This window comes from Equus quagga, chromosome 8, assembly GCF_021613505.1.
Source record: "Equus quagga isolate Etosha38 chromosome 8, UCLA_HA_Equagga_1.0, whole genome shotgun sequence".
NCBI classification, from domain to species: domain Eukaryota; kingdom Metazoa; phylum Chordata; class Mammalia; order Perissodactyla; family Equidae; genus Equus; species Equus quagga.
Window position 1 is genome coordinate 43797308 of NC_060274.1, and position 25174 is coordinate 43822481.

General features: G+C 44.8%; 1 protein-coding gene across 6 annotated transcripts; it reads left to right on the forward strand.

Annotated features, from left to right (window-relative positions):
- Nucleotides 1-22: 22 nt before the first annotated feature.
- On the forward strand, nucleotides 23-19489 carry C8H7orf57 (chromosome 8 C7orf57 homolog). Of its 6 annotated transcripts, none has more exons than XM_046669102.1 (9): nucleotides 23-93; nucleotides 676-840; nucleotides 4735-4920; nucleotides 6883-6991; nucleotides 9217-9373; nucleotides 13564-13661; nucleotides 15145-15362; nucleotides 16840-16854; nucleotides 18456-19489. In XM_046669102.1, the coding sequence occupies exons 2-9, from the start codon at nucleotides 786-788 to the stop codon at nucleotides 18500-18502; spliced, it is 885 nt and encodes a 294-aa protein (XP_046525058.1). In that variant the 5' UTR covers nucleotides 23-93; nucleotides 676-785; the 3' UTR covers nucleotides 18503-19489. The 6 variants fall into 6 exon arrangements, with proteins under 6 accessions (XP_046525058.1, XP_046525056.1, XP_046525055.1 ...); XM_046669100.1 differs by having other exon boundaries at nucleotides 33-132; XM_046669099.1 differs by lacking the exon at nucleotides 23-93 and adding an exon at nucleotides 143-318.
- Nucleotides 19490-25174: the final 5685 nt, after the last annotated feature.

Consider the following 25174-nt stretch of genomic DNA (forward strand, 5'->3'; position numbering starts at 1 on the left):
TTTCCCGGGCGACGCGAGTTGTTGTGGTTTCGCGCCGCGCTGGGAGTTTGGGCTTTGCCCCAGCAGCCAGCAGACTACAGGCTCTTGCCTCAGGTGTTGCAGGCAGCACCCACCGAGATCTTCCGAGTGCTAGTGAGCGAGGGCCAGAGGCCTGGGCGGGGCGGGGCGGGGCTGGGCGGGGAGGGGGCCATCTGTCACTCGGGACCGAGGAGCACCGGACCGGGGCGGGACCTCGGAACCTGTTGTCCCCTGCTGTATGCTCGCGTGGTTGTGCCCCTGCTATATACCTGGCATGGATGTGCCCCTGCTGTCTACCCGGTATAGACGTGCCTCTGCTGTATATACTTCGTGTGGATGTGCCCCTGCTCTCTACCAGCATGCATGCGCCCCTGCTGTATACCTGCGATTATCTGTTGTCTCCTGCTGTATACCTGCATGGACATGCCCCTGCTGTGCACTCGGCGTTAATGTGCTCTGCTATATACCGGTCATGGATGTGCCCCTGCTGTACACCCGCGTGGATGTGCCCTGCTGTGTACTGGGCATGAATGTGTCCCTGCTGTATGCTTGCGTGGACATGCTCCTGTTGTGTACCTAGCGTGGACGTGTCCCTGCTGTATACCCCCGTGGGCATGCACGCCCTTCTGAGTAATGAGATGCCCGCATACGTGTCAGGTGGAGGTGGACAGACGAAACAGGGGCACGGAGGTGGCCTCTGAAGCTCAGTCGCTGGAGGCGGTTCCCAGCTCACCCCTGAACACCCGACCCATCGTGTCTCCCCCGGCATGAGGAACACGAGCAAAGAGCTGCACAGCACCTCCAGCCGCTACGCTCCCTGCGGTAAGTGACCCTGTGGAAAGAGCGCTGGGTCCCCTCTGCTGCTGGACGGGCTGGAAACCCAGCACCCTGCATGTGTGCACGTGGGCGTGCAGGGAGTATGACTGAAACTAACTCATGATACCCTCGAAGAAAGCTGCACACTGCCCCTGTGCCCCAGTGCCCAAGCAAGGCTTAAAGGGAAATGGGGGGGGGGAGGTGGAGATTAGTCTTGTTTTTCTCTATTTTCAACAAAAGAACACCAGGCGACCACTGTTGTTGGAGCAATAGCATCTCTGAAATTTTCTCTGTAATAGTTTAATCCTATGTAACGCTCACAGCTGTTTCCCCGAATGTTGACTTAGGCATCTTCATTTTCAGCTGCATGCCCATGTATTTCACTGATTTCCTGGCTCCTGCTCCTAATTTACACCCCAAGCAGGTTGACTGTGTCTCCTGCTTTAAGTGGCTGGACACAGGAAACAAGCGCTGGATGCAGGTTCATGTGGCAGCGAGGCTTCTCGCTTCCCAAGGGTTGAAGCGGAAGGGAAGGAAGAAGACTTGGATGCTGCTGTCTGGTTTTGCCTTTGTTTGATTCCTCCTCACCTTGAGAAGGGCTGGAGAAAGAGGGGAGTGAGGAGGATCCTGGCGCTCTGCTGGCAGAGGCAGGGTGGGGGCTGACAGGCACAATGTAGCCCCTCATGTCTGCCCAGAAGTGGAACAGAGCACGGCCTTCCCGTGATCTAAATGTGCTTCTAGCCGAGAGCTCTGGCTGTGAGGCTATTGGTGACACCATGGCTGTGCTGGGAACTTGGGTGGGCGGGGGGACACAGGAGGCCTGGCAGGTTTTTCTTCTCCACTGTGGCTTCTCAGCCTTTATGCGCCTTGGTGAGCGGCCTCCTTGTGTGAACAACACTAATTGACACCGATATGTGCCAGGCACTGTTCTAAGCACTTTTATAAACTAACATTTAACCTCATAACAACCTGATGAGGTATCATTAACCTCAGTTTGTAGTTGAGGAAACTGAGGCACAGAGAGATTTAGGATGCTGCCTGAGGTTGCGCACCTTGCAGGTGTCTCCTCTGCCCAGGCTTCAAGTCCTGTTCTCTGAGGCTGTGGCAGCCCAGAGGCAGGAGCCCCCAGGGTACATGGACATATGACACTGCCTTGTGGCTTAGAGACCAGAGCCTCTCAGCCTGTCTCCTTATCGAGAAAATAAAGGCGCTCATATCCTGTACCTGAGGAGGCATGGAAGCTACACTAAAAAATTCTACATGATAGTAAGTGATCTGCTGTCATACAAGTACTAATAATTTTTGAGTGATGAAAGCTACAAGACAATTCTCATCCCTTTAACCCTGTGTGTGTGTGTGTGTGTGGTGGAGATGGTTCATTCTTAATGATTCGGGCCCTCACTCCGAGCTCCTTTGCACGCAGTTATAAATGGCGGACAGGATGAGAGTTCAGTGCCTGTCTGAAGCTTCCAGTAATGAGAAGAAGTAGAAGATACAGTGTCCTCTGTGGATTAATTAGTAATCAAAACACAGAAAGGAAAAATAAAACAAGCATCAAATGCCTTCCCTCTAAAAGAGAAAATATTTGAAATGAATATGATCTGAGTACGAAGCTCCTAAACTCTTACTCTTAATTCTTACACTGATTCTCTGTGTTTGCACAATTCTTTAAGACTTTCTCAACATTTTTGCTCCTTTTCAAAACTGTACGATGTTGATTCAGCTAATTACTATTCATTAGATATTTAAAAGATTTGGCATGTTAAATGTCATTCGTTTTTATGTGGTGAACCTGGCTTTAGTTCTAAGCAGAAATTGAATGTCCAAGCTTTTAGCTTCAGAGGAAAGATTCCTTCTTGTTCATGGGACTCTTGTGTGCTTACACAAGTTGATTTCTTCAGCACTGTTTCCCTGTGCCCTATTGTACCAGTCAGGGTTCTCCAGAGCAACAAAATGAGTAGGATGTTGTGATGGCTGCCATGTGTGGGCTGGAATGGCGGTTTTCACTGTCCACCCTCAATTGGCCCTTAATTGAAGTGTATTTTATTTATGGGCCAGCCTGCTGATTGCCTCCCTCTGTGAACTTGGCTCTCCTCCTCTCCATGCTTGTAGACTTTCAGCTGGGCACGCCAGTTCATCCAAGACTGTCTTGTCTCCTACGGCATCTGCATACAGCTCTCACTATATCTATATCTATATAGATAATCTCGTCTACATACTCCTTTCACAGCAACATATAGACTTGTGTTTGACAAAATATATGGACACCATGGCCCAGCCAAGTCGACACATAAAATTACCCATCACACTGGCCATGAGCCAGATAACGTGTTAGAACCTGAACATCATGCGTTTGTGACCTCTGGTTCTAAGTAAGTGATCTTAAATGCACGAGTCACTTGTGCCATGCTAATGGCATCTTTTGTATTTTACATTCTTCCTGGATTTGTTTCCAAAGTTTTTAATCAGATGGGATATTTTTTCTATTATTTGGACATGGAGTTGATTTATGATGCGAAGAGTCACCTAAAACACCAATAGTTCAAATGTCCCCTGATCTCTCCTCTCAGTGGGGTCATAAGTATACACTGATAATTGCAGGGCCCTAGGCTTCTGCTGACACCTCCTGCTCCTGACACCGAGTCTCATGAGTGGTCACAAAGCAGCCTGCAGGGCTCTTCCTGGATGCCCTCAGCGCCTTTGCCCACTTAGGGGGGCCCATCCTTTGCCAAGGCCAGTTCAGCTCATTGTCCACGGCCCCTCTCTCCCTGGAGCTCAAATCAGAGTGGGGAGGAAGGGCAGAGAGCAAACTGTCCTTCCTTTTCCTCTCCTTCATCCTTCCACATGGGTGCATCCAACTTCCTCTTCATGGGACCCCAACCCTATAGAAATCACACACGCATTATCTACACTCAGCAGCCTTCAACTTCGTGGAACCTGACTTGATATTTTGAAGGGAGCCAGACTCTTCCACCTCATGAATCTGTGGCCCGAGATAGTTTCCCATATGAGGTTGCCCTGACCAAAGGCCTTTCCTTCCCTCCTCTCTCTTTTTGCAACCCTCTAGAGCTCTGTTCGCTTTTCATTAATAACTTCTCATAATGTCCCACTTTGGCCTCAGGCGCAAACCAAGAAAGTGGAGAGGTTTGTGTGGAAAGGGTTCCAGCATCTGAGAGGCAGGTCAACCTGAATGCTGGACCCCAGGGTGGTGGGATGAGGGCATGAAGGGGGCTTCAATTAAGGTTGTCACAGGATGAGGCTTCCCAGACAGCACCCCGTCCTGCTCTTGTCAAATGGGTAAACATGCTCAGTAAAGCTGTTACTTCTGTGATGGAATTTATATCGCAGTGTTTTTAATCTACGGAGTTGATCAAATCTTGACCAACACTTGGCCACATATTCCATAGACTTGCCCGTACTGTCAAGTGATTTGGGATTTTTCAGGAATGTATATTTCCAATTTCATGGAGGGTTAAAAGGAAAGAGAGAGAGAGAGGGGACTCAGATACTGCACTGGGAGGCTAAAAACCCAGTGGAAGAGGTTGCGCTCTCACTGCTCGAGAGCAGAGGGGCAGCCACGGGCAGTGCAGCCAGCTGGCCTCATGGAAGCCCTCTGCCTTCTGCTGGGACCAAAGGTGGCATGCTGGTGGGCTTTAGAGACTTTTAATTACATGACTGACAGGGTTACCCCTTGTCATAGGTGTTCAAAAGAGAGCAGTTTCTCCCTTCTGATGTCCCCTGGTGGTCTCTCCCAAGGTGATGTCCTGTGGTAGTGTCTCTCATGCTGCTGTCCCACAGAGCATGAGGCACCCTCCCTGGCATAGCCATCATTCAGGCAGTGGATCAAACCAACCTCAGCTCCACATGTAACAGCTCCACCCTTGGCCTCCTCTTCCCTAGACTGGTATTACCACCTTCCTGTGAAGCGGTCCGAGAAGGCCTTGGATGTCCCACTGGCATCCCAGATCCCAGGTCTCAGTGACCTGAGGGACACAGACAATGGGCACACGCTTGGGATGCGAAGGTACTGGATCAAAGAAACAGACTCGGAATACGTGAAGCTCGCAAAGCAAGGTGGCCGGCCTGGTGAGCACTGCAGGCACTTCCAGTGTCTTGCTTTGTGGGGAGGAGTGATGGCTCGTTTTGGTCATCATTTCTTCCGTATAAATATTTTACTGCACAATCTATGAGTTTTGTGCAAGGCCTTTGGAAATTGAGGTTAATTGATCCAGTTCGGGGTGGGTGTACTCTTCAGGGACGTGCTACCTTTTATGAGAAAGACTGAGTAGACTTTGAATTCCCAGAAGTGGCTTTGTAGGACCTTTCTCCAGAGTGACTCCGAGGCAGTGACTCACCCCACCTCGTTTTATATCTTAATCCTGGAGGAGAACCGAGCTCTATACTTTCACGGCCTTCCCCAGGCAACCAATTCCTTACTAGCTTGTGAAGTGTTTATTTCCTGCCATTTGTGCTCATTGCCCTGTGCTATGATTTAATATATTGTAAATAATGAAGGCCACAGACGAGTTTCACCAGCGATGCTGATGAACATCAGACTTTCATCTGTGATTTAATTGAGAAAGTACTGCTTGCTTGTGCTAATAAAAATGGCTGACCGGAAGTTAAGGAGTTAATGTCTAAAATGTCTTACAGCAGGTTTTGTTGTAAGTGGCAGTGAGAGATACTAACCTTTTTTCTTTTTTCTGGCTGCCAACCCCTCAAGAGATTGTCATGGGGAATGGAAAACAAAATGGTAACATCTGAGCTTTAACGTTAGGAAGCCCAGAAGAAACTATTTGATTCACTACACGTAAGGCACATGCACAGGACCTCCCCACGCCCCCACCATTGGTTAGAAGAACATTCGCTCTTAGCTGCCAGGGACAGCTGGCAAAATCTGAACAAGATCTGTAAATTAGATACAAGGATTGCATCAACACTAACTTCCTGACTTTGGTCATTATACCATGACTATGTAATAACCATCTTCTCGAAACTTCCACTTCAGTATATAGGGGTAAAAGGGCCTCATGCCTGCAACACGTTCCCAAAAAGCAGCAATGACAGCGGCAATACGAATGGAGATAGAGATGGAGAGCGAGAGAATGATAGAACAAACGTGAATGGAATGTTAGCATTTGGGGAATGTGGCGGAAGCATCTAGGGGAATTAATACTATTCTTGCAACTTTTCTCTAAGTCTCAAATATTAAAAAAAATCAAAAGTTAAAAATTTCTTACTGATAGTAAGAAATCGGAAATGTTGGCTACTGCCACTGCTGTGATTATCATCACTTTGCTGTCCTTTTTAGCAGACCAAACCAGTCCTTCCCACCTCCCTGTCTGTTGACACCCCTCCAACCCCCAGCTATGAAAAAGCCCTTGGAGCCAGGGGAGGGAGGCATGGATGCCAGAAAGCGAGCGAGTAGATGGGGACTGAACTGAGTCTCCAAGAAGGAGCCTAGTGCTCTGTCCCTCTCAGGGTGGCTCCAAGATGAGGCACTGATTACCAACCCCCTCTGCCCAGTGATTTACAGGGGTCTGTGCCCCACTTCTCATCAGAACCTGGAGGGGGCAGCTTCTCCTGGAAATGCTGTGGGTGGTCAGGGACAGCCTCACGGTGGAGGAGGAGAACAGTGGGACTGTCTAAGGCTACCAGGAAGGCATGGGGGTAGCTGAGAGGGGCAGCTAGCAAGCAGCCCCCTGGAGACCTGAGTTTTGCCCTCACAGATGTCAGGGTGTGACATACTCCACCTGGGAATGGATGGATGTTAGCATGCGTAGATGCCCGCTCAGGATCAGGGGTGGGATTGGGGTTGGGGAATGTGCACCAAGGATGTCCCTCCTGAGTACCAAGCAGGACCCATATCTCAGCATGTGCCCAGGCAGGTGAGGACCAGGGACTGCCCTGATGTCCTGTGGCCCCTGAGGCCCAGAGGCAACTCAACGGAGAAGTCACAGCTCCCTTTTGAAACTGTGACCTGCCTGCTAGAAATGCCTGTGCCCGGGTCGGACGCATTCACTCACAGTGTGTCTTTTTGGTTTTGAGATCTGTTGAAGCACTTTGCTCCTGGGACCAGGAAAGGCTCCCCAGTCACCTACTCCTTGCCAGATTGGTACATCCACCACAGCAAGCCGCCCACAGCTGACCAGAGACAGTGAGTACTACGCAGCATCCCAACGTTGTTCATCTTGATAGAAAAAAAATAGCTCAATTAGAATTTTAAATATACAATTCCTAATACTGATACCAATAGTATGATATTGCAACTCCAGGTAGTATCGTACAATAGTTAGCTCTCTGGGGAGTGTAGAATCAGTTGTTAGAGCATCAGAGTTCTGGAAATCTCCATGGTGTTTGGCACCCTAGAGTTGTACCTCTTGGGCCTGCTTCAAGTTTTTGTTCTCTCTGTATCACAGCCTCCTACAAACACCACCTTATCCCAAAGCTTTCTTCTCACTGAAGAAAGGTGCTATTTAAGGCCAGAAATACAGGAAATCCTAAATTTCTATGGTGATTACAGAGTTATGGGGAACCACTGTCCCCAGAATGTTTGAAATGTCTAAGAAATTCCTATGTTTGGGCATGCAAACTAGAGCTTCCCAAACACCTGTCTTGGACTGAGAAGTAATGTGGAAAGTCTTCTCAGAGCGCTTTCCTGGTTGGCTTGGAAAGGAGGCTCTGGCAGATGTGCCTGTCTGTCATCAGGGTTACTGCAGGCTCCGCCTGAGCTCACAGTGCAGCTTTGTCTTCTGGAGTCTTCTTCCTCTGTTCTTTCAGGTTGACATGGCTTCCCTCTGACGGAGCCTCATCCAGAGAGAAATGGCAAGGGCCCGCAGGGGAAGGTACGAGAGGGAGGCAGGAGGCCAGGGTACCGGCAAGAGGCTTCCAGGGACCAGGACCAGGACCAGGACCACAGGGGGATTCGCGGGCTGGGTTTCCTGTCTCTCTTGATCCCTTGGCCTGTCCCACCTTACCTGAGCAGCTGGGCCGAGTCTGTGGCTTCTCTTCCAGAGTACTGTGGTCACCTCCCAGCCTGCATTCTTAGCCTCTGACCTCTGTTCCCAGGCCTGTCCTTGCAACCTCAGGGGCCTCCAAGGTGCCTCCTTCCAGCTCTCTGTCTTAGAGACAGCTGGGAGCCCCTTCTTTTCTTCCCCTTACTTCATTCACCTGCTCTGACCAGCCCAGTCCCTGCCAGGTATCACATCGTGATGACTCCAGCTTCTTCTTCTACTTCCCTCCCCCACCTCCTGCCTCCTCCTCTCCTGCCCTCCCCCCCGTCTCCCCTCTCCCTCCCCTGCCTCTCCTCCTTCCCTCTCCCCCTCCTCTCTTCTCCCTCTCCTCCCCATTCTTCCCGCCCTCTCCATTCTAGTCTCCCTTCCCCACTCCTGCCCCTGGCAGTGCATCTTCTCCAGTGCCCGCCCCCTCCACGCTCCGAGCCCAGCCTACTTCACTTAGCCTTTGAAATTGAAAATCTTCTCCCCTGCTCCAGGTTTTCTTGGCCCCTCGCTGCTGCTAGGATCAAGTCCCAGCCCTTAGCCTGCTGAGTAAGACCTGCCTGACCCAGGATCCACAGGGTGGTGGTAAATAGGAGAAGGCCCATAGGGGCCCAGGACCCCTGCTCCTCAGCCCGCCTGGGGGCTGTCATACCCTGGAGCTGAGGTGCCACCCGGCTCACTGCTGAGCAAGTGACAACAGAGGAGTGGGATGTGGGGTCATCTCTGCAGCCTCCCAGGGGCTTGGTGTGGGACACATGTACCTGGTCCTCCAAGGTTGACTTTGCTGTGCTCTACCATTCCAACCTTGCTGTGCTTGTGGGTGACCTTCCTGTGTATACCGTTTGTGTGGGAAACAGGCCGAAAGCTCAAATGTTCACGGTAAAAATGGCTAACAGAAAACAAAAAAAGGTTATTATTATTATTATTATTATTAATGATCAAGTCAAATAGTGAATGGTGAGGGGAGTCTATTTTAGGAGGACAAAGGAGTATATAATATCATAAAAGAAATAATTGTTTTGTAATTTGTTAATTCATAGATTAAATAATTCATATTATTAATTCATAATTTATCTCATTTTACTAATATTGACACTGCCCACTTGGGTCTTCAAGCTTTGGTGTGGGAGGGAGAAAAAGGATGGTGTTTACTACACAAAAGCGGAGAGAGGAAGGGAGAAGGAGGGAGGGAAGGAAAGAAGAGAGCGAGGGAGGCAGGGAGAAAGGAAGGGAAGGAAGGAGGAAGAAAGGAAGGGAGAGAAGGAGGGAGGGAGGGAGGGAGGAAGGGAAGGAGGGAGAACGGAGGGAAAGAGGAAGGAAGAGAGAGAGGGAGGAGAGATGCAGAAGTGGCATCACACTGGAACTCTTGCATCTGTTTCTGCAGAACCCCTGCTGTGTCCATGCCAGATTACATGGTTTACGAGGAGTTTAACCCTGAGCAGGCCAACGGTAACTATGAGTCCCGAAGAGGGCCATTTGACTTCGACATGAAGACGGTTTGGCAAAGGGAGGCCGAGGAACTTGAAAAGGAGAAAAAAAAGGTGACGGGAGCCATCATTGATGGCGTCGCTCTGCTTGTCTCTCTCTGATAAGTGATGTGATCCTCAGCAGGCAGTGTGTCTCATGTTGTCCATGACAACACCCGGATTCTGTCCTTCAAGTTTGGATCCACTGAAAGGCAAGAGGCCACGATAATAGTATCTTCCTTTGTGTTTTCATGAATGTTGAGGTTACCTAAGTGAGTTTTAACTAGTTAATGCTTATTTAGGGCATGCCACTTCTCATCCTGCACATATAGAAAGGACATTTTGTTATTCATTGTCTAGTTTCTGAGCATTCCCATTTTTTTACTTAAGTATTTAAGTTAAAATTTCCCTGGAGTACTGTTTATTGATAATAGAAGAAGAGAAGACGATGCTTGTTTTCTGTACAAACCCCCAGTGGTATATTTGACCACGAAGGAGCAACTGGCTTCAAGGTGAAAGCCTTGTTGGTGGGTTTGTATTTCAAAGGAGCAGCTTTGTGGTTGTGGTAACCTGATCCCTTCACCACCCAGAGCCCCATGGCCCAGGGCTCCGCAAAGCCCGCTGGCTCCAGTGCCGAGGTCTGAGGTCAGCCTCAGTCCTTCAGACAGGGGATTCATGAGAGAAACACTGAGCTTCATATGAAGAATAACACTGATGTTTTTATATTTAGACCATCCTCGGCAGGTGAGGGGGAGGCTGGGTGTTCCCGGCTTGGGCACTAGTTGTTGCGGTGAATGGTCTGCGCCTGACTCCTGGGCCTGGCTTCTCAATGTCGGGGTTCGAAGAGAAACCCTGGCAGTTTATTTTGGTGACTGGAGTAGTTGACCACCACATGGAATGTCAGTTGTCTGCATTGGGCCATCTGTTTTCTTCAAGACATCCCCACCTCCACCTGTGACTCTGGCTTTGGGTTATTCGCACAATCAATGAAATGGACTGTTTTAAGGATCTCATCTGTTTCTTGGTGATGTGTAAGTGTCTGAACCATCCAGCAATAAGTGGGACCTTTGGGTGTTGACCACAGTCACGGTGCACATCTAGAGGAACTTGAAAACGCTAAATGCTGTACCACCCCCAAATCAAGCAGGTTAGTTAGTAGCCGTTGACAAAAGCTGTGCTGGGGGCTGAACAATCTGGGCACAAGAAGCTGGCCCAGGCCCGGCCCTGTGCGTGCGTAAGGACGTAGGATGAGAGGATTTGTGGTTAAAGACCCAGACACTGCCCACATCTAAGCTGAAGGAACTTGGTGCTGCTTCCCATGTTGGGGATGAGTGGCACGTGGGGAAGGGCCCGGATTGCCCTCCTAAGTTATTTTAAGCACCACTTTGGTGCACAACTTGACTCCCGGGAGCATCTATTGCACAGGACCGGGGAGTTATTTTATTTTCTCCCCGTGTCCTTCAGGACCTCTGGCACAGCTAGAGTAAGAGTTTAACAGGAAAACATGCCACACTGTTTAGCTAGTAAGTTAAGTGGAATTTGATGGATGTCCTTTCCCAGCCTCTCATGGGCCTGGCCGTCTAGCCCCATGTCCCCCTGTCCCCTGCAGCTGGCCTCAAGGAGGGGACCTGGGGCACAGAACTTCCCAGCCATGCTCAGCACGTGGCAGACATGCTACAATATTCGGAGAAAAGTGTTACCCACTAATCACCAGCATTATGGGCTCTCGCTCACCTACAGGGTAATGGGCTGGGTCTTGGCTCCTCTTCTGAAGAGCCATCTTTTCTTCCTGTAAATTCTTGCAGTACCTCCATGGGTTGTGTGTTGCTTTTGTTTTTCTGTTTCCCCATAGCATTTTCTCCTATTTTGTTATAAGATATAATTTACACAGAGGAAATTCACCTTTTACTGAGCACTGTTCTACAAGTTTTGACAAATGTATGAATTGCATAACCACCATGACCATCAGGGTACAGAGCTATTCCATTGCCTCCAAATTTCCAAGCCAACCCCTCGCCCACCCCAGTCCCTGGCAAGCACTGGTCTGATTTCAGTCTTTATAGTCTTTCCTTGTCCTGAATATCACCTCAGTGGAACCATACTGTATATAGTCCTTGTGTCTGGCCTCTCCCATGTGGCACAACACATTGGGAGCCATTCTGTCGTGGATATGGGTAGTCCCTTCCTTTGTGCTTTGGAGGAGTTCCCACTCTAAGATGGTGGTGCGCTTTCTCTATTCATTGATCCATCCATCAGTTGGTGGATGCTGGCTTGTTTCCAGCACTTGATGATTCTCAGTAAAGCTACCATCAACCTCGCAAACAGGTTTTTGTATGAACATAGGCAAAGACCTTGCAGTTGGATTGCTGGGTCGTGTGGTGTGTGTTTACCCTCACAAGACGCTGCCATGCTGTTTTCCAGAGCAATTACACCATTTTACAGGCCCACCCATGGTGTAGAGAGTTCTGGTTACTCCACGTCCTCAACAGCACTTGGTCTTATCAGGTTTTTTTAAGCCATTCTAATAGGCACGCCTCATGGTTTTATTTTGCATTTCCCCAATGACTGATGATGGTTTGAGCATCTTTTCATGTTCCTTTTTGCCTTATATCTTCTTTGGAGAAGCATCTGTTCTAATCTTTTGCCCATTGATTTTTCCTTTTTTTGTGTGTGAGAAAGACTGGCCCTGAGCGTTAACACCTGTTGCCAATCTTCCTCTTTTTGCTTGAAGAAAACGGTTGTTGAGCTAACATTTGTGCCAATCTTCCTCTGTTTTTTGTATGTGGGATGCCGCCACAGCATGGCTTGATGAGCAGTGTGTAGGTCTGTGCCTGGGATCCAAACCTGTGAACCCCAGGCTGTGGAAACAGAGCACGCAAGCTTAACCACTACACCACTGGGCTGGTCACACTCATGTTTTAATTGTTTGTTTTCTTATTATTGAGTTTTGAGAGTTATTTATATATTGTGGACACAAATGCTTTCCCAGAGATGAGTTTGGCAAATATGTTCTCCCAGTCTGTGGCTTTTTATTCTTTTAACAGTGTCTTTGGAAGAACAGAAGTTCTTAACTTTGATGAAGTCTGATTTATCCATTTTTTCCTTTATGACTTTGCTTTTGATATTATATCTATGAAATCTTTACCTAACCAACGTCACACAACTTTCCTCCTGTGCCTTTGTCTAAAGGTCTTGTAGTCCTCCACTCCAGACCCAGCCCCTCGCCTGCTCTGGGCCCCTCTCCCTTCTAACTTGCTCGAGGAGCTTTCTTCTCCTGGTGTCTTGTTTCCAGCATGCGTCCAGCTTTCATTTCAGGAGTCACCTTCTCCATCACCCCTCGTGTCTGTCATCTGCCGGGTCCCTGCGTTTGCTTCTGAACATCAGCCCTGCTCTCCTCGTCCCCTTGCTGCCACCTGGTTCAGGTGCCCCTTGCCTTTGGCCAAAGATCCCCCTGAGCCTCTTGTCTTTCTAGTCTGAGTCCATCTCCATTCTTCACCTGACATCCACCTCTCCTCCCTGGCCACCTCATGCATAGTTCCCTCTAGCAGCACTGTCCTCTCTTGTGCACACAGGGCCCATCTCAGATGTCACCCGTTCTCCTCCAGTTTCCTCCTCAGTGACCTCCTGGACTTCTTAGCAGGATCAGGTTGTCTCCATCAATCCTTCACTGACACACACACTCGAGTGCCTGCCATGGGGTTGCACCAGGGCAGATGGACAGGCGGGCATGTCACCCAGGGACAGCGCTCTCTTCCTGTGGCTGGGTGGTGTGGCAACCCATCTTCAAGGATGAGTGAAGGACAGGTCTCCATCCCTACTGCCCTTTCCCTTTTGCTTCACCCTGGTTCCCACTTGACAGCTCAGGGTGAAGGAATTCAAGGTTCTTCAAAGATAGCGCCTCCCCAGGGGGATGGGAGGAGCTATCCGCCCTGTGAGCATGGGAACCCCAACCTCTCCAGAGTCCCTTTAGGACCAGGTACTCCTGTAGTATTTCACACTGTGAGTTGTTCACTGTATTTCTTCCTGAATAGATGCATCTTTGCTTGAATGCAGCAACTGCTTTTGATTTACTGATGGTCCCTTTTACATAACCATTGTTGAATTATATTTCATTGTGGCCGTTTACCAGTCAAATAATGACCACTCTGCAAGTCCAGTCCTGGGGGGGTTTGTACTTCTGCTACTGTCTGTGAGTTTTCTTCTCCTTTAGCATCTGAGCTGCTGAACTCTTCACTAAATCAGGGTTTTGTGTGTCCTTCATACAGGTGAGGCTACCGGCCATTAACTCAAAGTATCCAAGCAAAACGGGGACCCCGCTTGGCCCCAAAGACCCTGCAGGAAGTAGACTCTCCTTCCCGCCCATGTAAGTGCACGAGCAGCACCAACATTGTCTGCATTCAGTTTGGGTTTGTTCTTTGCTCTTTTGTGTAAGTGCCAACAGTGACAATGATGGCAACAACATGCTATGCTAATGTCAGCCTAATGATATTCACTTCCCAGCAGCATGTTTCTGTAGTGTGACTTTGATGTCACAATTTCCCCTGGCCCAGCATACAAAGCCCAGGCCCAGCCTTGTCTACTCACCTCCTATCCCATTTTTCCTTCCTTCCCGACGTCCGTCTGTACCCTTTCAGAGGTTGGACTCCTCCAACAAGCCGCCCTGTCCTCCCTGAGGCTGCGTGCTGCCTGAGACCTGCCTCCTCGAGCCTCTCTTCACAAAAGCTTGCCTCTTAAATTTGGGGCCACTTGTCCTTCCACGTGTGTGTTGCTCAATCCTGACATTTTCTGTCACCAAGGCCCCGACCCTGGTGTCCGCACTCAGTGAGCGCTCTGGCTCTGTGTTCAGCTGGAAAACCTATGAGGCGCTCTGACATTTGGTTCATCTCTCAGCTGGAAAGTGAGGTCCTCAGGCCTCCTGGTCCTCGTTAGCTTCCCAGAATCCTAGTTAGTGCCAGAATTAATGTCATTAATCGTCTGACTTGTTCTTCACACAGCTTCTTATCCAGTGGGGAAAACAACCAATCAATCAGTTATTTTATATGTGACAAATGCCATGAGAGCAGCATGCTCAAACTGGGAGGTAGAAAAAAATTGTCTATAGATATATATCTTGAGAGAGAGAGAGGGGAGAGTGAGAGAGAGAGAGGGCCGTTAGGAATACCCTTAACAACAGACTGATCTGCAAGTAAGAAACCTGTTTCAGAGCGAACAGGCATCTCAGGTAATGTGTGTGTTTGTTACCTGTGTGACTTCCAAGCTCGTGCTGCTTCCATCACGTCAGACTGCCCTGTCACTCTTCAACGTAGGTTATGACAAGATGAGCAAAGATGCCGCAGCAGAAGGGAAATGACAGATAGAAGGCAAAGCTGTGCAAAGCAACAGCAGATCATCCTTAATGAGGACAAGGAAGAACTAATTAAGGAAGTAGTAATTTGTTAAACATGATGGCGTCTGAGCAATCCGTTACTACAGGGAAGGGTGTGTCTTCTGCAGAGGCTCCCTGAGAAATGCTGGAATTATTCCCTTTCCAACTGGCTGTTGTGGAGAAAGGATTTCAACGCTGAACTAAGCATGTTCTCCCTTGTACAAGGGGTGCTAGGAAGTGTGCTTCCTTACGTTGGAAAATGGAGAGGCAGAGACTGAGACTGAGCGAGAAGGAGGCAAGGAGAGAGAGAGGGAGGGAGAGAGAGAGGCGGGGGGAGAGACTGAGAAAGAGAGAAATATCTCCTTTATGTTTTAAGGAACAATAATGCATCCTATTTATTATCAGTATGTTGGCTGACAATGCTTCTGGATTATCATTAACCTTTGTACTTACGTTTGACATTAATTTTTCTCCTTTTGAGGCCTGGTCATAAAACCTGTTCACCCACAAACTTTTCCAAACTTATTAGCAATGGTTATAAGGATGAGTGGTTACAGCAACGAGCTGGTTCAGACAAGAGGACCCCACAGACATCCAGAGCCTCCGAATCATCTCAGTCCACGCAAGACCCCGAAGGGCACCAGGATGCAGAACAGCTCCCAGAGCCAGAGGTTCCCGAAGCCTCTGACCAAGCTCAAGGTGAAGTGCCCCCGGCAATCCCTGTTCCCTGAGGTTTTTGTTCATTGAGATAGCAGCAACAGATGTTTTCTTGTCTCATTATCTATCTCGTAATGAGTAATCTAAAAACTGTGTGAAAACCCTGCAGAAGTATTGGGGTTAAAGATACACATGAGGATAACATATATGCTGCTTTTTTCTCTTTATTCAGAGGACCCCAGCAATGCTTGAACTTCTGTGTAAGTGGTCCCTTTGAGGTAGCTTCAAAAAAGTCCTCAGTTCTTTGAAAAGAACTCACAATTCAAGCCTGAAATTAATCCATTCTAAGCATTTCCTATGCTTTGTCATTAAACTCTGAAGTTTGGAAGTTTCCCTGTAATTAGCTGCTCAGAACACTATATTAGTTTTGATTTTTAACAGTCACAGTAGCAGGTGGACTTAGTCTAGTTTTGGCTGTGTCCATCTTAAAGCCCACTGAGCATCAAGCTGAGTTTCTGCAGCTCCAGTTCAGGGACCCTTCGCCTATAGGCAACTTACTTTTACTCTTGAGGTTTCATTTCTCTGATAAGGAGGAGGCAGGCATGTTCCGTCTCTTAAAGCATCTCAAGTGTTTCATGAGACGCTTTGTAAGTAGGGTCTGGCTGCCCAGCTCCTTACTCTGGTGGTAACACCTCCACCTGGGAAGGGGGATGTTGTCATCAGCACCTGCTTGCTCTGCACTGTCACCAGGTTGGCCCCAGCCAGTTCTGTTGATGACATACCCTCTCTCTCCATTGTCGTGGTGGTACATAAAAAGTTCACACTCGACGTTGTTAAACAGTGCATGTTTGAACTTTACAATGGTGGTTGTGTTCCATGATTTACCATTTTAAGTAATACAGCCTTTTACTAATTCCTTAAGTAATTATTAAAAGTACTAGTGATATCAAACCAGAAGTGAGTTCGCTCACCCATTGTGCAGCAAGCCAATCTCTGACACCGGGTGTGGTGGAAGAAAGTAGGAATTTTATTTTTGCACAGTGCTGAGCAAGGAGAGAGGGCAGCTAATGCTGAAATCCCAAACTCCCCAAAAAGCTAAAGCGAAGGGTTTTTATTTGTGGTTTTAGGTAGGGGAGGGGGAGCATATGGCCTTGCTGGTGGGAGCTTTCCCACCAGCCTGTCTTTGGCCTTGAGACACTTGCAGAGAGGAGGGAGCCCATGACCTTGCTGGTCAGCAGCTTTCCCACCAGCCCGTATCTCTTTTTCGGGGAGGACACAATCCAGGTGCTTGTCTTTGATGGTGTCTGCCTCCATGGAGGATAGTGGATTCTGGAGCCAGGAAGCCAGGGAGTAAGCAGGGAATGAGTGTTTTGGTTTTAACCCCATATATGCTGGGTTTAATGTGGGGAAACTGATATCAGGGTTGGTATCACTAGTTCTTGTAATACCTAGTCTTAAGTATTTTACTACTTTAAATTTTACTAAATTGAACAACCAACGTGCTTGTTCTTTATCACAGAGCCTTCTCCTCCAAGTGAGTATTTATGGAGAAATTGACCTGCATCTAATTATAAAGTGTCTTACATGCAAAAAAACTCCATGGATGTAGTTCTTATATTTGAAGCGGAGCCTCTCAGCAGCCTGTGACATCCTTCTCCGAACCGCATGTATTCTAACTGCAAAGCCAGTGTGAGCTATGCTTTTAAAAAAATCAGAGCTCTAGAAACACTATTTGGGGACAGGAAAGGAGAGACCACTTACATTATTATAAGATTATTTTATTCTTTTATGCATATTATACAAGATAAAACATATTTTAGTTTAGTTGAGAGACACACATTGTATCACACACCATGTGAGAAATGTGGGTTTTAATAATGGAAAAGAGAAGTGAAAAGCCATGGGAAGACTCCAATTTAAAAATACAAATGCGGCCGGCACAGAGGCTCACCTACACGTGAAATTTTAGGCTTTTTAGCATTATTTTCCTGCATGGTTTTATGTAAATAGAATTTACGCCACTGCCAACAAAATACATAATCTAATCAAGGAACTATCATTTAACACTAGTATAAGTTTATAAATTTTCTATCAGGAAATAAGTCATTGCACACGTTATGTAATCTATGTGTTTCAATTAATAGCAAGACCTGCTTAATCTCAGAGGAATATTTTAACTGTTCAAAATTGATAAAGACTGAATTAGCAGTAATGCCCCTGTAATCTGGAAGAATCCCCATTTGGTTGAGCGGACCTGTTCCCGCAAATTCTCTGGGTAGCTGAAGTGTCATTACCCAGGTGTCACTCCCGCCCTCACCAAGATCTCTGCCCACCAGCCCAGCGCTGTTGCCGAGGGCGGCCACACACTCTCCCCTTCTGTTTCCTATCTCTTCTCTTGCCCATCTTGGATTTTATCTTGATGAAACGACAATGGCCAACCCAGAGCAGGCCTCTTCCTTCCCACTGGAAAACTCTCCACTGAGAGCCTGCCACTGTAACTTTCTGACCTCAAGAAGGCTTCTTATTAATGTTTCTTTCCCTCTACGAGGCACTGGATTATTATTTTCCTAGCTCAATTTTTGCAGACATTCTAGATGCCTTTGGCATGCCAGAAAGCTGGCCTTGAGAAAAGTGGCACAGTATTGTCCTTTGAAAGACCGACATTAACAGAGATGCATGGGACTTGGCTACAGGGACGAGAGCCACGCAGCATCCTCTGGGGGCTGGGGAAGAGGGCAGACTTCTTCGATTGAGTGGCCTCCCTCCTGCCCACTCGCCTCGCTGAGGCTATGCTCACCCTGTTAGCTCAGCTCAGTGCACTCATGTCAGCAGACACTTTTCAACATGGAGAGGTGAGACTGGTGGATTTTCATGTCTCCAACGGGGCACTGTGTTCTTGTCTAGCAGTGCACAAGTCAGAGACTGATGTTTCCAATGCATGATTTGTGCCTGTGGGTGGGACCGTGTGCTGAAATTTTAGGTAGAATTCAGCAATAATCCTTCTAACTAGGTACAGAAATGTGTTTTCTTTTATTTAAAATGAATATGTTAAATTTTTTAATTTATTAAGAACATCCTCTTTATCAAGGTCAATTATCAAGAAACGTCAACTCATTTCTTTACTTTGCATTGCAGGTCCAACAGCATCTCCATCTGCACCAACACCAGCAGAGCTCAAATAAAACCCGATAAAATATACATTTTGGGTCATTTTCTAATGACTAAATATGATCAGATTATGTTACAGCTATATTTATAAGTTTCCTGTTATATTTTATCAATATAGATTCTTATGAAATAATTTATCTTAAAGCAGATTTGACATCTTGTATAGACGGTGCAAGTGTTGGGTTTTACTTCTTGCATTCCTCTGGGATGTTAAGCACGTGGCCTTGGGGAGACTGTGCCTTGCTGGACTGGTATGTCCCAGGGCCTTAGAACCACTTACTTCCTCCCCATCATCAGCTGACATCACCTCCTACTGTGTGTGCCTCTGTTGGTGGCATTCCTATTAAAATCGATTGTTTAGACTCTTAACTAGAAGAGGCTCACAGCCTTTTCTATTATTTGGTCCTATAATCTTTGTAGAAAGAATTTTTCTGGTACAAAAACATATTTAATTCTAGAATACCGTGGTATACTTTATATTAAGAAAAAGATTATTATACCTTGAAGTTTTAAACATTTAATATAAAAACATTTTAGCATTTGTTAGTTTTAAATTTTTGCTAATATTTTCTGCATAAACTGAAATCCATAAATTAAACATTTATTATTTTATCTTTTAAGTAAAAATGTGTTTAATTTTAATATTTAACTTAGTAGTCTTAACAAAAATGTTTGAACAATCAGACTGAATTCTCGTTTTATATATTTTGTTACTGTTTATACACAAATAATTAGCATTACAATGTAGTTTTACATTTTGTACATTTAATTCATTAATAAAATAAAAATTTTCTGCTGGAAGATTTTTGGAGAGCCAAAAGAAGTTCACAGATATATTAGCGTATTTCTCAGGATAAACTTATCATGCACTTGCTCACCTAAAATTTTACAAGTTTTAAATTAGCTCTTTAAATGAGACACTTAATTGAGCACATGTATCTATATTGTTCAATCAAACTGATATTACTACGGGAGAATGTATGCAGTGTGAAAAAAATGTGAATGACTGTATTGAATAAAAAGAATACAGCATTATAATAATGTTTACTTTTCTCTCTTTTCTCCCTTTCCCTCCTCTTCCTTCCTCCACGTCAATTCCCACCTCATTCTCAAACACCCCACCCTAACAAAAAAATCTCCAGAAGCAGGTATTAGTAGTTTACAACTCTTTAATTCTTGTTTTAGGTTATTAGAGTAACAGAAACCTGCAGTTTAGGGAGAGGACAAAACTTGGAGTAAGGACCTGTGATCAAATCTTGTCTCCATCTAGGCTGCCAGGGACTGTTACCAAAAAAGCCAGTCCTGCAGTTAACTTTCTGCTTAGTAAAATACAATAAACATATTATGGAAACAGAAAACTTGCAAATTCCACCCAATTGTTCTGAAGTAAGTGACTTGCTTCCAAAAGATAAAAAAATTACACAATCACACTAAATATAAATTGTCAGTTAAAACAAGCAAAACTGTTTAAGTACAAATTTTACACTATGTGTGCACACACGCACACACACCCCCTCCCAGTGTTCTGACATTTCTGTGGAAGGCATCTGGCAACCTCAGCTCACAGGGCTTAGGTCTGAGCCTGTTTTCCTCGTGTACAAAATGGAAACAATTCCTATCCAAGGGTTGTCACGAGCATTAGTCAAAGTTAAGGTCAACAAGGTTCCTAACACAATCCGACAAACACACAGTACTCAATCCTTCTCTCACTTAGCTCTCAGAAAACCACTGCTCACACTGGTGGTCAATTTGCTCATGAAGAGAGGCCCAGATAGACGTAGGAAAGCCAGCATCACTGGGGAAAGCTGTGATTCTGACCACTGTTAACTGGTGAAGCTTCCTTTTGTACACAGCCCTGTGGTCAGTGTGAAATGAGCCCAGAGGCCAAGCTCTGAGGAAACTAAAGCAGAAGAAGTTAGTGGAAAAGGAGAAAGAGGAGAGAATAGCTTTAAGGAGGAGAATGCAGAACAATGCCAATAGCAAAAATAAGGTAAAAAGTAGAAATAAATGTGAGGAATTAAAGCAGCTCAGATGATGGAAGAGAATGAGGTACTCCACACCCCTACAATGGGCTTAACTGGGTCCCATGGAGCATCTTCAAAAATTGGCTGAATTGTGCATTAAAAAGCAGAAGAAGGCCCTGATAGGTTCACCGGTGAATTCTACCAAACATTCAGGGAAGAAATTATACCAGCTGTCTACAATCTCTTCCAAAGGAGAGAAGCAGAGGGAATAATTCCTAACTTATCCATGAGATCACCGTTACCTGGATACCAAAACCAGACAAGGACATTACAAGAAAAGAAGATTACAGACCCATATCTCTCATGAACATAGATGCAAAAATCCTCAATAAGATATTAGCAAACTGAATCCAAAAAAAGTATAAAAACAATTATACACTAGGACCAGGTGGGATTTATCTCAGGCATGTGAGGCTGTTTCAACCTTCAAAAATCAATCAACTCATCACATCAACAGGCTACGGAGAAAAAAATCACATAATCATATCAATAGCTGTAGAAAAAGAATTTGACAAAATTTAACACTCATTTATGATTAAAACTCTCAGCAAACTAGGATCAGAGAAGAATTTACTTAACTGGTACAACAGCTAACATCATACTTGACAGTGAGAAACTAGAAGCTCTCCTGGTAAGATCAGAAAAAAGGAAAGGATGTCCCTTCTCACCTCTCTTATTGGACCTTGTGCTGGGAGTCCTAACTAATGCAATAAGAAAATAAAAGGAAATAGAAGGTATACAGATGGAGAAGGAAGAAATAAAACTGTCTTTGTTCACTGATGACATCTCTGTCTCTGTAGAAAATCTGAAAAAAATGACAAAATGCTCCTAGAACTAATAAGTGATTACAGCAAGGTTGCAAGACATAAGATTAATAAACAAAAGTCAGTCACTTTCCTATATACCAACAATGAAAAGTAGCATTTGAAATTAAAAACACAATATTATTCACATTAGCACCCCCAATAATGAAATACTTAGGTAGAAATCTAATGATCTAGATGAGAAAAAACTACAAAACTCTGATGAAAGAAATCAAAGAACTAATTAAATGGAGAGATATTCCATGTTCATGGATAGGAAGACTCAACATTGCCAAGGTGTCAGTTCCTCTCAACTTGATCTATAGATTCAGTGCAATCTCAATCAAAATCCAAGCAAGTTATTTTGTGAATTTTGACAAACTGATTCCAGTGTTTATAAGGAGAGGCAAAAGATCCAGAATAGCCAACACAATACTGAAGAAGAGCAAAGTTGGAAGACTTACACTACCTGACTTCAAGATCTAATATAAAGCTATAGTAATCAAGACAATGTGGTACTGGGGAAAGAATAGACAAATTGATTAATGCAACAGGACAGAAAGCCCAGAAATAGCCACAAATAAATATAGTCAACTAATCTTTGACAAAGGAGCAAAAGCAATACAATAGAGAAAAGATAATCTTTTCAACCAATGGTGCTGGAACAACAAGACATCCACATAAAAAAAATTAATCTATACACAGACCTTACACCTTTTGTAAAAATTAACACAAAATTGATTATAGACAAAAAGGATACAATTACTAGGAGATCTCATATGAGAAAATCTAGATGATTTGGTTGGGTATGGTGATGATTTTTAGATACAATACCAAAGGCATGATCCATGAAAAAGAATTGATAAACTGGACTTTATTAAAACTAAAAACTTCTGCTCTGCAAGAGATAATGTCAAGAGAATAAAAGATAAGCCACAGACCGAGAGAAAATATTTGCAAAAGACATTATCTGATAAAGGACTGTTATCCAAAATATACAAAGAACTATTAAAACTAAATAAGAAGAAAACAAACAATCCAATTAAAAAATGAGCCAAAGACCTTAAACAGACACCTCACCAAAGAAGATATGCAGAAATAGGCATATGGAAAGATGCTCCACATCATTTGTCATCAGAGAAATGCAAATTAAAACAATGAGATACAATCGTGGACCTATTAGAATGGCCCAAATCCAGAAAACTGACAATATCAAATGCTAGCAAGGACATGGAGCAACAGGAACTCTCATTCATTGCTGGTGGACATGCAAAATGGTAACAGCCACCTTGGAAGACAGTTTGGCAGTTTCTTAAAAAAATAAAGATACTCTTACTCTATAAAGCAACCACTCTCCATGGTATTTACCTGAAAGAGTTGAAAACGCATGTCCACACAAAAACCTGCATATGGATGTTTAGAGCAGCTTTCTTCATAATAGCCAAAATTTGGAAGTTACCAAGATGTCCTTTAGTATGTGAATGAATAAATAAACTGTGGTGTATCTAGACAATGGACCATTACTCAGCACTAAAAAAAGGTGAACTATCAAGCCCGGAAAGACATGGAGAAACCTTAAATGCATATTACTAAGTGAACAAAGACAATCTGATAAGGCTACATACTGTATGATTCCAACTATATAACATTCTGGAAAAGGCAAAACTACAGAGGCAGTAAAAAGATCAGCAGTTACCTGGAGTTAGAGAAGGAGGGAGGGTTGAATAGGTCGAGCACACAGGACTTTTAGGGCAGTGAAGCTACTCTGTATGATGTTATAGTTACGGACACATGTCATTAATCATTTATCAAAACCTATAGAATGTAAAACACCAAGAATGAATGTAATGTAAACTATGGACTTTGGGAGATAATGATGCGTCAGTGTAGGTTCATTGATTGTAACAAATGTACCACTCTGGAGCAGGTATAAAGATGTAGGGGAGGCTATGCATGTGTGGGGGAAAGGGGTACATGGGAACTCTCCGTAATTTCTACTCAATTTTGCTGTGAACCTAAAACTGCTCTAAAAGTTAAATTCTATTTAAAAAGGGGGGAAAAATAAAAAAAATGTCTGTGTAGGAAAAACCCACTTGTCCTCTTGTGTCTCTCCTTTACTACTCACTTCTTTACTACTCAGAACACTTCATTTCTGACACTTACAGTCACCAAATGTCTGGGGATTTATCCCCCAACAAGCAACTATCTGAAACACCAGGTGGGGGACCTACAATTTAACCCAATTCTGACACTATCTACTTGGAGTTAACGTCAGATCCCAAGGTTAGAGGCTCAGTTCCACAAGACTGTCCTCCCTACTCCAGATGCCAATCACAAGTCCAGGTTGTCACCTGTACCTCTGATTGACTTGCTATAAACTGGGGTTCCCATGACCGCCTCCTTGGGTTCAATAATTTTCTAGGGTGACTTACAAAACTCAGAGAAAGACTTACTTATATTTACCTGTTTATTATAAAAGAATATGATAAAGGATAGAGATAAACATCCAGAGGGAAGAGATCCATAGGACAAACTATGTAGGAAGGGCTGCAGAGCTTCCATACTCTTTCCAGGTGCATCATTCTCCCAGCACCTCCACATGTTTACCAACTTGGAAGCTCTCTGAACCCCCTACTTTCACGATTTTTATGGAGGCTTCACTATGTAGGTATGATCAATTATCAACTGCATTTCCAGCCCCTCTTCTATCTCTGGAGAATAGGATTTAGGAGCCTTGTGTCATGGACAGGGTAAAGACCAAATATTAGAACAAAAAACAGTTCTAGTATTCTTATCACTTAGGATTTTTTAAAAATTTGAGGTCATATTGGTTTACAACATTATATAAATTTCAGGTGTATTTCAACTTCTGTATAGACTGCATCATTTTCACCACTAAAAATCTAGTTTCCATCAGTCACCATACACATGTGCCCCTTTACCCCTTTTGCTCTCCCCCAACTCCCTTCCCCTTGGGTAACCACCAATCTGTTCTCCTTATCTATCTGTTTGTTTATTTTCCATATACAAGTGAAGTCATACGGTAATTGACTTTCTCTCTCTGACTTATTTTGTTCAGCATAATACCCTCAAGTTCCATGCATGTGGCCACAAATGACACTATTTCATCTTTTTTATGGCTGAGTAGTATTCCATTGTATGCATATGTTACATCTACTTTATCCATTCATCCACTGATGGGCACTTAGGTTGCTTCCAAGTCTTGGCTATTGTGAATAATGCTACAATAAACATAGGGGTGCATATATCTTTTTGAACTAGTGTTTTTATGTTCTTTGGAATAAATACCCAGAAGTGGACTAGCTGGATCATGTGATATTTATATTTTTAACTTTTTGAGAAGTCTCCATACTGTTTTCCCTAGTGGCTGCACCAATTTACATTCTTCCCAGCAGTGTACAAGTGTTTCTTTTTCTTCACATCTTCTCCAACACTAGTTATTTCTCATCTTCTTAATTATATCATTCTGATGGGTATGAGGTGATATCTCATTGTAGTTTTGATTTGCATTTCCCTAATAATTAGTGATGTTGAACATCTTTTCATGTGCTTCTTGGTCACCTGTATATCTTCTTTGGAAAAAATGTCTGTCCATATCCTCTGCCAAGTTTTTGATTGGGTTGTTTGTTGTTGAGTTGTACGAGTTCTTTATATATTTTGGATATTAACCCCTTATCAGAAATACGACTTGCAAATATTTTCTCCCAGTTGGTGGGTCGTCTATTCCTTTTATTGATGGTTTCTTTTGCTGTGCAGAAGATTCTTAGTTTTATGTAGTAATCAAAACCTCCCAAAAAACAAACGTCCAGGACCAAGGGCTTCTCTGGTGAATTCTACC